The sequence below is a fragment of the Gossypium arboreum genome, chromosome 2, assembly GCF_025698485.1.
Source record: "Gossypium arboreum isolate Shixiya-1 chromosome 2, ASM2569848v2, whole genome shotgun sequence".
Taxonomy (NCBI): Eukaryota; Viridiplantae; Streptophyta; class Magnoliopsida; order Malvales; family Malvaceae; genus Gossypium; species Gossypium arboreum.
Genome location: NC_069071.1, coordinates 99,768,174 through 99,779,983, shown reverse-complemented (window position 1 = coordinate 99,779,983; position 11,810 = coordinate 99,768,174). Strand labels below are relative to the sequence as shown.

At 37.1% G+C, this 11,810-nt stretch overlaps 1 protein-coding gene across 1 annotated transcript; it reads right to left on the bottom strand.

Moving 5' to 3' along the window:
• Window positions 1-9,008: 9,008 nt before the first annotated feature.
• On the bottom strand, window positions 9,009-10,844 carry LOC108477374 (uncharacterized). The gene is made up of 3 exons (XM_017779900.2): window positions 10,569-10,844; window positions 9,898-10,318; window positions 9,009-9,492 (listed from the first exon to the last, which is right to left on the bottom strand). Exons 1-3 carry the CDS (start codon window positions 10,810-10,812, stop codon window positions 9,141-9,143), a joined length of 1,017 nt encoding a protein of 338 aa, XP_017635389.1. The 5' UTR covers window positions 10,813-10,844; the 3' UTR covers window positions 9,009-9,140.
• Window positions 10,845-11,810: the final 966 nt, after the last annotated feature.

Sequence of the window (11,810 nt, the reverse complement as noted above, 5' to 3'; positions counted from 1 at the left end):
TTGTGTAAACATGTTAGATTTTTTTTTAATTAGTATTTACATACTTACTTACTAAGCTATAAGCTTACGTTGTTTCTCTCTTTTGTCTTATAGTGTTCTTGACTTGCTCAGAGTTAAGGATCGTGAAGATCTACCCGCACTATCATACTTTAGGGTATTTGAACTAAACGTTTTGAATTATGGCATGTATAGTAGGCTTAATTATTTTGTTACGTGTCATATTTGTCTAGGTTTAAAATATTAGTTACAAGATTACTCGACCAGCTACTTTGTACAAGCCATTAAAGTTGGCTAATATTGTTCAAGACATATGTTATACGATGCACTATCAAATTGGATGACATATTTATATCTCGATTATGTTTAATGGTATGTGTTATGTTCTGGTAATACCTTGTATCCTGTTCCAGTGACGGTAACGGGTAAGGGGTGTTACATTTAGTGGTATCAGAGCCATGGTTTAGTCGGTTCTCGGACTAATAAAGTGTGTGTAAAAGTCTAGCTATACATGCCATAAAAATATTGTGATAGTGTGGTGACTCTGATTATTCTAAAGCTGTGTTTTGTTTTATATAGTAATGGATCTGAAGGAACTGCGGCGATGATGATCTTTGCTAGTAATGCGCCGGCTCCCGCCAAGGGACCGCGCTGTGGAAAGTAGACTGAGACATTGAGACAAGGAGATGAGGCTCGGGATGCCTTTCTCCAAATGATGAACAATTGGTATCTTGAATTTATTCGAGCAAATCCAAATGCTCAACCTCCTCCACCCCTCCTATACCTCGGGCGATTCTCAGAGTGCTCAAGGTATAGATTTGGTAAGAATGAACAAGCCTCCGGTTGACAAGATTCGAAAACAAGGGGTCAAGAGTTTAGAGCAAAGGTTGATGATGATCCCGAGAAAGCGGAATTCGGCTTGAAAATTCTACCGTGTATTTGATGAGCTCTCATGTACACCCGAGGAATGCTTAAAGTGTCTTTGTATCACTTTTGAGAGATTCGACTTACCACCGGTGGAAGACTTTGGTTGCAGTGGTGCCAAAAGAAAAAGTTACTTGGGATTTCTTCCGGAAGAATTTAGAAAGAAATACATAAGTCGCGATTTATTGATCAAAAGCGGAAGGAGTTCCTTGAATTGAAGCAGGGAAAATGTCAGTAGAGAGTATGAGCGAATTTGTAAGACTCAGCAAGTATGCCTGAGAATGTGTGTCCACCGAGGCCATTATGTGTAGAAGATTTGAAGATGGGCTGAATGAAGACATTAAAGTACTTGTAGGAATTTTGGAGTTGAAAGAATTTGTAGTATTGGTTGATCGAGCTCTTAAAGTCGAAGAATTGAACAAAGAAAGAAGAAAAGTGCTATTGAGGCTCGAGATGTCGAAAAAGACAGATAAGCAAGCCATTTCAATCTCAACCAAAGAGGTCCAAAGAGACAAACCCTCGAATGACAGTTTCAATTGGGGATTCACACAGAGATCGTGGTAGAGCATATTCGGGTCTAAAGCTCAAGCTACTTGGTGGCAAGTGTGGGTAATGTGCGACCTAGAAAGCCCGAGTGTCGACAATGTGGCGAGCAACATTATGGTGAGTGTTGGGGACCGAGCGAGCTTGTTTCAGTCGGTTCGCGAGCATTTTATTAGAGATTGTCCGGAGAAAGTTAAAGAAGAAAGATTTGAGTGCTAGGCAGAATACCACCGCTAGTAGAGGTAGACCACCGAGAAATCTGGAGGTGGGACTAGTAGTAAAACTATGATGAAAGATTTAACGGCAAGATCGAAGCTAGAGCACTGCTAGAGCTTATGCTATACGTGCGAGAAGATGCATCATCTCCGATGTCATTCTTGGTACATTTTCTCTATGATACTATTGTTATTGCATTGATTGATCCCGGTCCACTCATTCCTATATTTGCATGAATTTAGTATCCAATAAAAGCGTTGCTGTTGAATTTCTTGAGTTTACGATTAAAGTGTCGAACCCTTAGGCCAATATGTGCTAGTTGACAAGGTTTGCAAGAATTGCCCATTAATGATTCAAGGTCACTTTTTTCCGCCAACTTGATGTGTTACCATTTGGTGAGTTTGACGTTATCTTGGGAATGGACTGGTTAACATTGTATGATGCTAAGGTAGATTGTAAACAAAAGACACTAGAGTTGAAATGTGAAAATGGAGAAATTACGTGGGTTGAAACAGATGAATCAAATAAATTGCCTATGGTGATTTCGCACATGTCCGCATTGAAATACATGAGAAAAGGGTGTGAAGCTTATCGGCTTATGTAATGAATATTGAGTTGCCTCAACTGAAATTTGAATCGATCTGATAGTCTGTGAGTTTCGGATGTATTTCGGAGGAATTGCCAGGTTGCCTCCGAACAGAGAGATAGATTTTGCCATTGATTTGTTGCCGCATCGCACCGATCTCGATTGCTCCATATAGAATGGCTCGATGAATTAAAAGAATTGAAGGCTCGATTGCAGGAGTTAACGAGAAAAGGGATTTGTGAGACCGAGTTTCTCTCCCGGGTGCTCTGTATTATTCAGAAGAAGAAGGATGGTTCAATGAGACTTTGCATTGACTACCGTCGACTTAATAAGGTGACTATAAAGAACAAGTACCCATTGCCAAGGATTGATGATTTATTCGATCGGTTAAAGGGGCCACAGTGTTTTCAAAGATTGATTTGAGGTCCAGTTACTACCAACCGAGAGTTAAGGAGTCGATGTCTTTGAAAACCGCCTTTAGGACAAGGTATGGACATTATGAGTTTTTGTGATGCCTTTCGCTTAACAAATGCTCCACTATATTTATGGACTTAATGAATCGGATCTTAGGCCATATTTGGATAAGTTTGTAGTAGTGTTTATAGATGACATTTTAATTTATTCTCGAGATGAGTCTGAACATGCCGAACACTTGAGAACTATATTGCAGATCTTGAGAGAAAAGAAACTGTTTGCCAAGTTTAGTAAAAGTGAGTTCTGGCTTCGTGAAGTCGGATTTTTGGGGCATATAGTCTCAGGTAATGGTATTCGGGTGGATCCAAGCAAGATTTCTGCGATTGTTGATTGGAAATTGCCCAAGAATGTATCCGAGGTTAGAAGCTTTTTAGGCTTAGCCGGGTATTATAGACGTTTTGTTGAAGGATTTTCGATGATTGCCTCTCCTATGACTAAGTTGTTGCAAAAGAATGTTAAGTTTGAATGGACTGATAAATGTCAACAAAGTTTTGAAAAGTTGAAAGCACGATTGATGAAGCACCAATTTTAGTACTGACCGAGTCGGAAAGGAGTTCAGTAATTTATAGTGATGCATCATTGATGGGCCTTGGATGTGTGTTGATGCAAGAGGGTAAAGTGGTAGCTTATGCTTCGAGACAGTTAAAACCGCATGAGAAGAACTATCCTACACATGATTTGGAACTGGCCACTGTTGTTTTTGCCTTGAAGATTTGGCGACATTATTTGTACGGTGAAAAATGCCGAATTTTTACTGATCACAAAAGTTTGAAGTACTTGATGAATCAAAAGGATCTGAATCTGCAACAGCGAAGATGGCTTGAATTATTAAAGGATTATGATCTAGTGATTGATTATCATCCGGGAAAAGCAAATGTAGTTGCTGACGCCTTGAGCAGAAAATTTCTTTTTACTTTGAGAGCCATGAACACGGGGTTAGCATTGTCTGATGATGGGTCAATCTTAGCAGAGATGAGAGCTAAACCGTTATTTCTCCAGTTGATTTGTGATGCTCAAAAGAATGATAGTGAGTTGCGGATCAAGAGAACTCAATGCGAATCAGGTTACGACTCGATTTTCGAGTTGGACCGGATGGTATTTGATGTTTCGAGACAGGATATGTGTGCGAAAAGCGATAAATTGATTCGAAAATATTACATGAGGCGCACAATGGGTGTTTATCGGTTCATCCTGGAAGCACAAAATGTATAATGATTTAAAGAAGCTGCATTGGTGGCGGTATGAAAAGGGACATTTCAATTTGTAACCAAGTGTTTGATCATCAACAAGTAAAAGTGAACATCAAGTGCCTTGAGGATTACTTCAACCGGTAATGGTGCCCGAGTGGAAATGGGACAAGATTACCATGGATTTTGTAACGGTTTGCCTTTAACTCCTAAAAAGAAGGATCTGTTTGGGTAGTGGTTGATAGATTAACAAAGTCAGCCCACTTTATACCAAGACGCACTGATTACTCACTTGATAAATTAGCGAATTATATATTGCTGAAATTGTGAAGTTGCACGAGTACCTATGTCTATAATATCGATAGAGATCCAAGATTTACCTCGAGATTTTGGAAAAAGTTACAAGAAGCTTTGGGTACAAAATTGAACTTTAGTACCGCATTTCATCCACAAACAGATGGTCAAACGGAAAGAGTAATCCGGTACTCAAGATATGCTTAGATGTTGTGTTTTAGAATTTGGAGGTAGTTGGGAGAAATATCTATCTTTGATTGAGTTTGCCTACAATAACAGCTTATCAATCAAGTATACAAATGGCACCGTCTGAAGCCTTGTATGGTCGTAAGTGTCGGACTCCTTATATTGGACCGAGCTTAGTGAGAAATAGATTCATGGAGTTGATCTAGTTAAAGAAACCAAGAGAAAATAAAAGTAATTCGGGATTGCTTGAAAGTCGCGCCAGATCGACAAAAGTCATATGCGATTTAAAAAGAAAAGAGATTGAATTTCGGTGGGTGATAAAGTGTTCTTGAAGGTGTCACCATGGAAAAGATTCGAGATTTAGTCGAAAAGGCAAGTTGAGTCCGCGTTTTATTGGCCCGCTGAGATTCTTGAGAGAATTGGACCGATGGCATATCGGTTGGCCTTACCGGAAGAGTTAGAAAGAATTCATAACGTGTTTCATGTATCAATGTTATGACGTTATCGTTCGATCCTTCACATGTGATTTCCCAATGAAATTGAGATTCGATCGGATATGACCTATGAGGAGGAACCAATAAAGATTTTGGCTCGAGAGGTTAAGCAGTTAAGAAATAAAAGTATAGCTTTAGTGAAAGTATTGTGGCACGACATGGGATAGAAGAGGCTACGTGGGAACCCGAGGAAGCTATGAGGAAACAAGACCCAAACCTCTTTACGGTAAGATTTTCGGGACGAAAATCTCAAAAGGGAGAATTGTGACAACTGAATTAGGGCCTAATCGGAATAGTGGTTTCGTGACCACAAATCCGAGATAGAAATAATTGTTTTATAATTATTTTGGGGCTTATGATATGATTGCATGATTGTGTGAAAATTTAGTGATGAAATTCTATACCTAAAGTACTTAAATTGAAAGTAGGGACTAAATCGAATAAGTTGCAAAATTTGCATCCCGGAAGTTTTAGTATGAAATTGTTTTGGAATATTAATTAGGAGGTCTTAAATAGCAATTTGACCAATTTTAAGTTCATGGACAAAATTTGGACATGGAAGGAATTTTGAAAGTTTAGTAAGGAGGGCATTTTGGTCATTTGGATATTAAATGAAATAAAATGGGAAAAATAACACAAAATTGATCATCATCCTCCTTAGTTGCTGCGAATTCTCCCTCTCTCCATAGCTAGGGTTTCTTCAATTTTCAAGCTCCATAGTAAGTGATTCCAAGCCCGCTTTTAATGTTCTTTACGTTTTGGAATCCGGAAGCTCGATTAAGCTTATGCTAGTAATAATTTAACCTAGGGTTCATATTTGGAAAAATACCCATAGGTGAAATTTGTGTATTTTGATGTTTTATGATAGAATATGAGGTTTTAAATTATGTTAAATAACTTGTGCTACTCGGTTTTAAGTGAAAACGAGTAAAAGCAAGATAATCAGTAAAAATACCTATTGTTCATAACTATATGATAGAGTGAGAATTTGATGTTGTTGTAGAAGAGAAAAATGTTCAGCATATCATAAAACATAAGAATAAGGGCTGAAATTAAATTTCCGAGCCTAGGGCAAAATTGTAATTTTGTAAAAGTTAGGGGCAAAATGTAATTTTTCCATGATGTAATTTTGGATTGAAATAAATAGTATGAGTATTAAATGAGCTAAATGTGTTATTATAGATCAAGAAAGACGCGGAATTGATCTTGAGCAGGGAAGGAAAAAGTTTTGGACTAAATTGCAAAATTTCCACATTTTGCACCAAGGTAAGTTTGTATGTAAATATTACAATAATTTCATGTACATTCTTATATTTCAGCCTATTATATAAATACACTAGCTGATGTTAAAATATAAATGACTATTGGAAGAATGGAAATAAATATAGAGAGAGATCCGGTTGAACATTGGAGAGATCGAATGAAATAGAGGGGCGTAGCTAGGTCACATGTATGATGCTGAGTGCACATCATGTGTACAAGAAAGCTATGAGACACCATGTAGTAGCTAGGTCACATGTGTGATACGGGATGTATCCCATGTAGACAAGAGAGCTACGTGAAAGATAAATGTAGTGGGTCGCATGCGTGATTCCAAGTGACGGACACCATGTAGACAAGAGAGCTACGAGACAAATCGGCTAGGTCGCATGAGTGGTACTAAGTGTTCACCATGTGTACAAGAGAGCCGAACTAAACGAAGTATGATGGTGGGGGTGTGTCTTTGAAACCATTAAATATCGAGGATTGATCCGAATTGTTCAACGGGATGGTTTTGTGGTGATATTGTGGTTTGGACCTACACTTATGGTGAATGAAATGTGGTGAAAATGATTTGTGGTATATACATATATAAGATAAAATGAGGTTAGCATAAAGAATTTGTGAAAGAGTGAAATTAGCATTAAAACTGTTTTTAGATGGTAGCAGTGACGTGATTTTGAAAAATCACCAAAAATAGGAGGAATATAATTAGAGGTTGAATGAGATGTGAAATTAAATTTTAATGAGTCTACTTTCATATAAAAGAAACAGAGCAAGCAAAGGAATTCTATATTTTGAGATATTTACAATTGTATGTGACTCGCTCAGGATGAATACGTGATCCCCTGTTCCAACTTTGAAAAATCATTAAAAATTGTACAAAGCAAATTAAGAAATATAGTTTACATGCCTAAATTCCTTATTGAGACTAGTTTTAAATGAAATAGACATCAGGGTTGTTTGAATTGTGTACTGAGAGAAATTCAATTCGTAGTGAACAGAGGTCAGATCAGTCAAGCTGTGTAACAGGGAAACTTTAACTAATAAACTGTACTAATCGGCTGAACCAAAAATTATAGAAAAAAATTAGCAAAAAGCTTTATGAGTCTAGATTCAGGGAAATTTTACGGATTTGAATTTCGAGTTTTGTAACTCGAGTTATGATTTATTTAGTGAATATGACGCAGCAGAGACAGCTTAATCAAAGTGGAATGAATAGTGAAGTTAAAGTAGATATACTTGAATTGTTGTGTAAACATGTTAGATTTTTTTTTAATTAGTATTTACATACTTACTTACTAAGCTATAAGCTTACTTTGTTTCTCTCTTTTGTCTTATAGTGTTCTTGGCTTGCTCGGGAGTTAAGGATCGTGAAGATCTACCCGCACTATCATACTTTAGGGTATTTGAACTAAACGTTTTGAATTATGGCATGTATAGTAGGCTTAATTATTTTGTTACGTGTCATATTTGTCTAGGTTTAAAATATTAGTTACTGAGACTCGACCCACTACTTTGTACAAGCCATTAAAGTTGGTAATATTGTTCAAGACATATGTTATACGATGCACTATCAAATTGGATGACATATTTATATCTCGGTTATGTTTAATGGTATGTGTTATGTTCTGGTAATACCTTGTATCCTGTTCCGGCGACGGTAACGGGTAAGGGGTGTTACACCATAGCTATACAGTGGTTGGATAATGATGTTTTCTTGTATAATTCCCATTACTTTCTTTAAAGATACGTTACAAAATGAAAAAAAGAATAATAGTTTTTAAATAAAAAGGAAATCTTCATAACAGTTTTCTCAAAGATTTAAGTCAAGTTGAAGGATTTGAATTCGTTGGTAATGCCTTAGTTCGTTGGGAGGTCTGTCTAGTGGAATGATACATGCCATATGTTCCTGAGAGGCTAAGGGGTGCTACAGAAACAATTGCTAAGTTCAGGCCTTAATATGGGAACAATTGCTAAGTTCAAGGATTGACTTAAACAAAAAAAGTTCAAAACCCAATATGAGAACAACTGCCTAGTTCAGGTCTCAAAATGGGAATAATTACCAACTACAGGACTTAACTTGAACCCAAAAAAAAAAATTCAGATCTCAATATGATAAAAGTTGCCAAATTTCAACCCAAATAGTTATTTAACCCTTAATAAAACTAAAAGTTTAAATTTTAATAACTTAATTGTGCATTAACTTGCCATATTTTAATTAGGCTTAATTGAACAATTGGCCTTCTATGACGTTTGTATGAGTTAATGTTTACCCCTACCATTATAGCTGTTAAAAAAACCATTACAACTAATAAGGTATGGATATGTCATTAAAATGTATTTTTGCTTGAAGAAAATAAAATAAAACAAAATATATGTTTTTTAAAATTAACAAAACAGGGTAAAAAAAAAGAAGGAAAAAACCCTACTTGTTCCGTTCCCCTAAACCACTATTCAGATTAAAAATAAAAAATAAAAAAGGTAATGGGCGAGATCCGTGATTTTTTTATTATTGCTTTTGATTTAGGAAGGAAGATGTTTATTATGATTGGCAGTCAAAATGGAAGAAGCGAAAGTACCAATTTTATGAGAGTTCCACACCAATTGGAAAGCAAAGGATTGGAATTAATGGTGCTCACCACATTTGCATTACTTAAATGAGAATAGAAGGTAGTATGATAGGATATGAGTTGGATCGTAAAATATTATATTAAATCACAATAATAGGAACTTGATAGCTTCTAATATAATTAATTTTATAACATTTGATTTGATTTGATGGCCGCCCTTAATAGAAGGGAAAACCATTAAAGGTTAAAAGAGAAAATCATAGCCAATAGCATATTGTATGAAATTGGGGGACTCCAATTTTATTCTCAGAATATAGGTAGGCATGATGAATGATATAGAAATTATAGAAACAAATTTAAAAAGCCTGTAAATAAAATCAGGAATGTAATCGGAAATTATGGATTATCATTTGCAAGGGGTTAATTTGCAGGTGACTCGACCAGAACCGGAATTAGCCCTTATGAAGCGTAAAGCAGTGATGAGGACACCTCTGGTTGAACCCATCAAGGCCCAGTTGGTACGTGTGACAACACCAATTGAGTTGTATGGGAATTGAAGGGTGTTATATGAGTTGAGAAGAGCCGTTGTGGCTTCCCTCAGCAGAGTTTTATAGGGGTCTCCTCTCCCTTGAAGGCTTTCCCACAGGGTCATATCAGACCCATATCTCCTAGCAGCAAGTGGCCCGAAAATAAGAGAAACCTTTGTCTCAGGGTTCAGTACCCTCCAGTAGCATTTGTACTCAGGCATCGTCCAGTACCTGGAAAGCAGAAATCCACAACAAAATCATTGATTACTTCGAGTTTTTATGAATAAAATGTATCCATGAAACTACTATCTAAATGGGACTTTTTTATTTAGCCCAGACAGTATTGGTTTTTTGCATTGAAATTCCTGTGAATTAGCATGATAAAAAGTTCACAACTCAGATCTGTCACTGTCAGCTTTAGGGGATGGAGCACTAGCTTTCGCACCTTTGAAGTTTTCATCTCACATGAATTCAACAAAAAGTGCTAGCATGAAATGTAAGCTTGCACGTGTATGTTAGAGCATGGATTGGTGGCATTGTTCGCTTCACATACCCCTTATGTGTTAATTGGCCCTATTCGTATCTAACATTTCTCGGCCTTACTGACTGAGATCAAGATCCCAGAAGTGGACTTACTGATGTGAACAAGCTGATGCCTCAGAGAAGGGCAATGGAGGCATTGGAGGCAATGGTGGCAGCGGGGGCAGCCTGAAAGTCGGAGTTGGTGGCCTTGTAGGTGTTATTATAGGTGCAGGCACAGGGTTAGATGACCTTGGGCAGAAGGACATGGGCTGGGAAGGCTCAGAAAGCAAAGAATCCACACCATAAATCTCCATACCAAACATCCTGAACATAAGTCTAAGATTCTGGGCAGGACCAGCAGTTGCACCACAATCATTTGACCCTTCTCCACTCCCTGAAACCTGGGCATTGCAGTTACTTAAGTCTGGTGTGCCATCAAACCTCATCACATAGTTCCCAAATACATTTGTAGTCTCGTCCCTTGACATTGTCACTTGTCCAGTACCATCAGCACAGGTAATAGTCACCTTCATTCCTGCATAACCGTACCAATATATATATGTGATTCTGCAGACCCTTTTGCTTTTATAGTATCCAAAATTATACAGTGGACGATAAATCACTTCCAATTTCAACAAGTGTTTTGAAGAGTGCATATGTTAATGGATTAGTTTAAGTTATAAGGTAAAAGCTAACACATCAATTGAAAACAAAGATAGACAATAAAACCAGTTGCAATTAAGAATGTAGCAATGTACGACAACCGAGCAGGGATGGATCGTTACCAGAAAGGGGATAATCAAAGAGGGATCTCTGGCCATCTTTGCATTGGTCACAGAAAACAGCACCAGAAACCATGGCAGCTGCCTGTGTCCCATCAATGGTTGCTGCAAAGATGAGCAAAGCTGTGAATAGGAGCTTATGTGCTAAATCCATGAAGCTTGGAGAATATAGAATAAACCAGAAAGCAAAAAGATCATAAAACTGAAAAAAAGATGGGACTTGTATCAAACACCAATGGATGTACATCTGCAGTTGCAAGGCGAAGTAAATAAAGAGAAGTGGTGTGTTGCCCACTTTTTCAACCCTCAACTACCTCCATTAATGTGTTTTTTTGAAAATTTTGTTTTAAACAGTAGGAACATATATACCAGCAAGCCTAACACATTAAGATTTCATTGATTGCGGAGCAGATAGATCTAAGTTGCTGTTGCAGAGATCATTAAATGCACTTAAAACACAGGTATTAGAAGAAAATTATTTCAAAACGGTGAAAATGGAACTACTAACATACGAGGAAACATATGTCCAAGTTATGGTATGAAAGTAGAATTTATCAAACCTAGAATTTATCAAACCAAACCATTCTTAATTCTGTGTATGGCGTTGCCGTTCACACCATTAGGTACAAGCATGGCTATGCACTTGACATGGAAATAGCATAATAAATGTTTGAGGGTTGATGTGTGTATAGCCGTAGTATTTTGAAGTAGTGGCACTTGGTGGTCTAGGGAATTAGTTGGCCGTCAAAGCAGACAGGAGCATTGATGAAAAGGTAAATCATGTGAAAAGCCAGAACACGAAGTTTCCTTACTTTAGCTAACTTACTAATACTATAACTTCAATCCATTTTACTTTCCAACTGCATAACATGCTTGAGTTATGCTCTTCCCTTTTTATATTGCTGCACTTTATGTGTCCTCATGTCCGCATGGTCCGGAGTTCATATATGTCCGCTGATGATAAACTACAATCACGTAGAGTTACACAAGACAACCAAACTCAAGCGGGATGAATTAAATATAACTTACTTTCAACATGATTAGGCTAGCAATAGTGGTCCAAGTTGTGGACATCACAAGCAATTTTTTTTCTCTCTTCATTCCCTCTCCGTTACATAACGTTTTTATCCTGGTACTAATACTGATGTGTTTTGGTATACCATTTCGAGATTTTCACATATATTTATAATTTATTTTTCAATTTTTAATAAATTATAATATATATATACACAAATATATCTCAAA

Bases quoted from the DNA above. Each gene is read 5' to 3' on its own strand.
- LOC108477374 (XM_017779900.2), bottom strand. From the start codon at position 10,812: ATGTACATCCATTGGTGTTTGATACAAGTCCCATCTTTTTTTCAGTTT. The intron at 10,319-10,568 runs GTAACGATCCAT...ACGGTTATGCAG, and splicing joins CTTTGATTATCCCCTTTCTG to GAATGAAGGTGACTATTACC. The intron at 9,493-9,897 runs GTAAGTCCACTT...TCTGCTTTCCAG, and splicing joins GCATCAGCTTGTTCACATCA to GTACTGGACGATGCCTGAGT.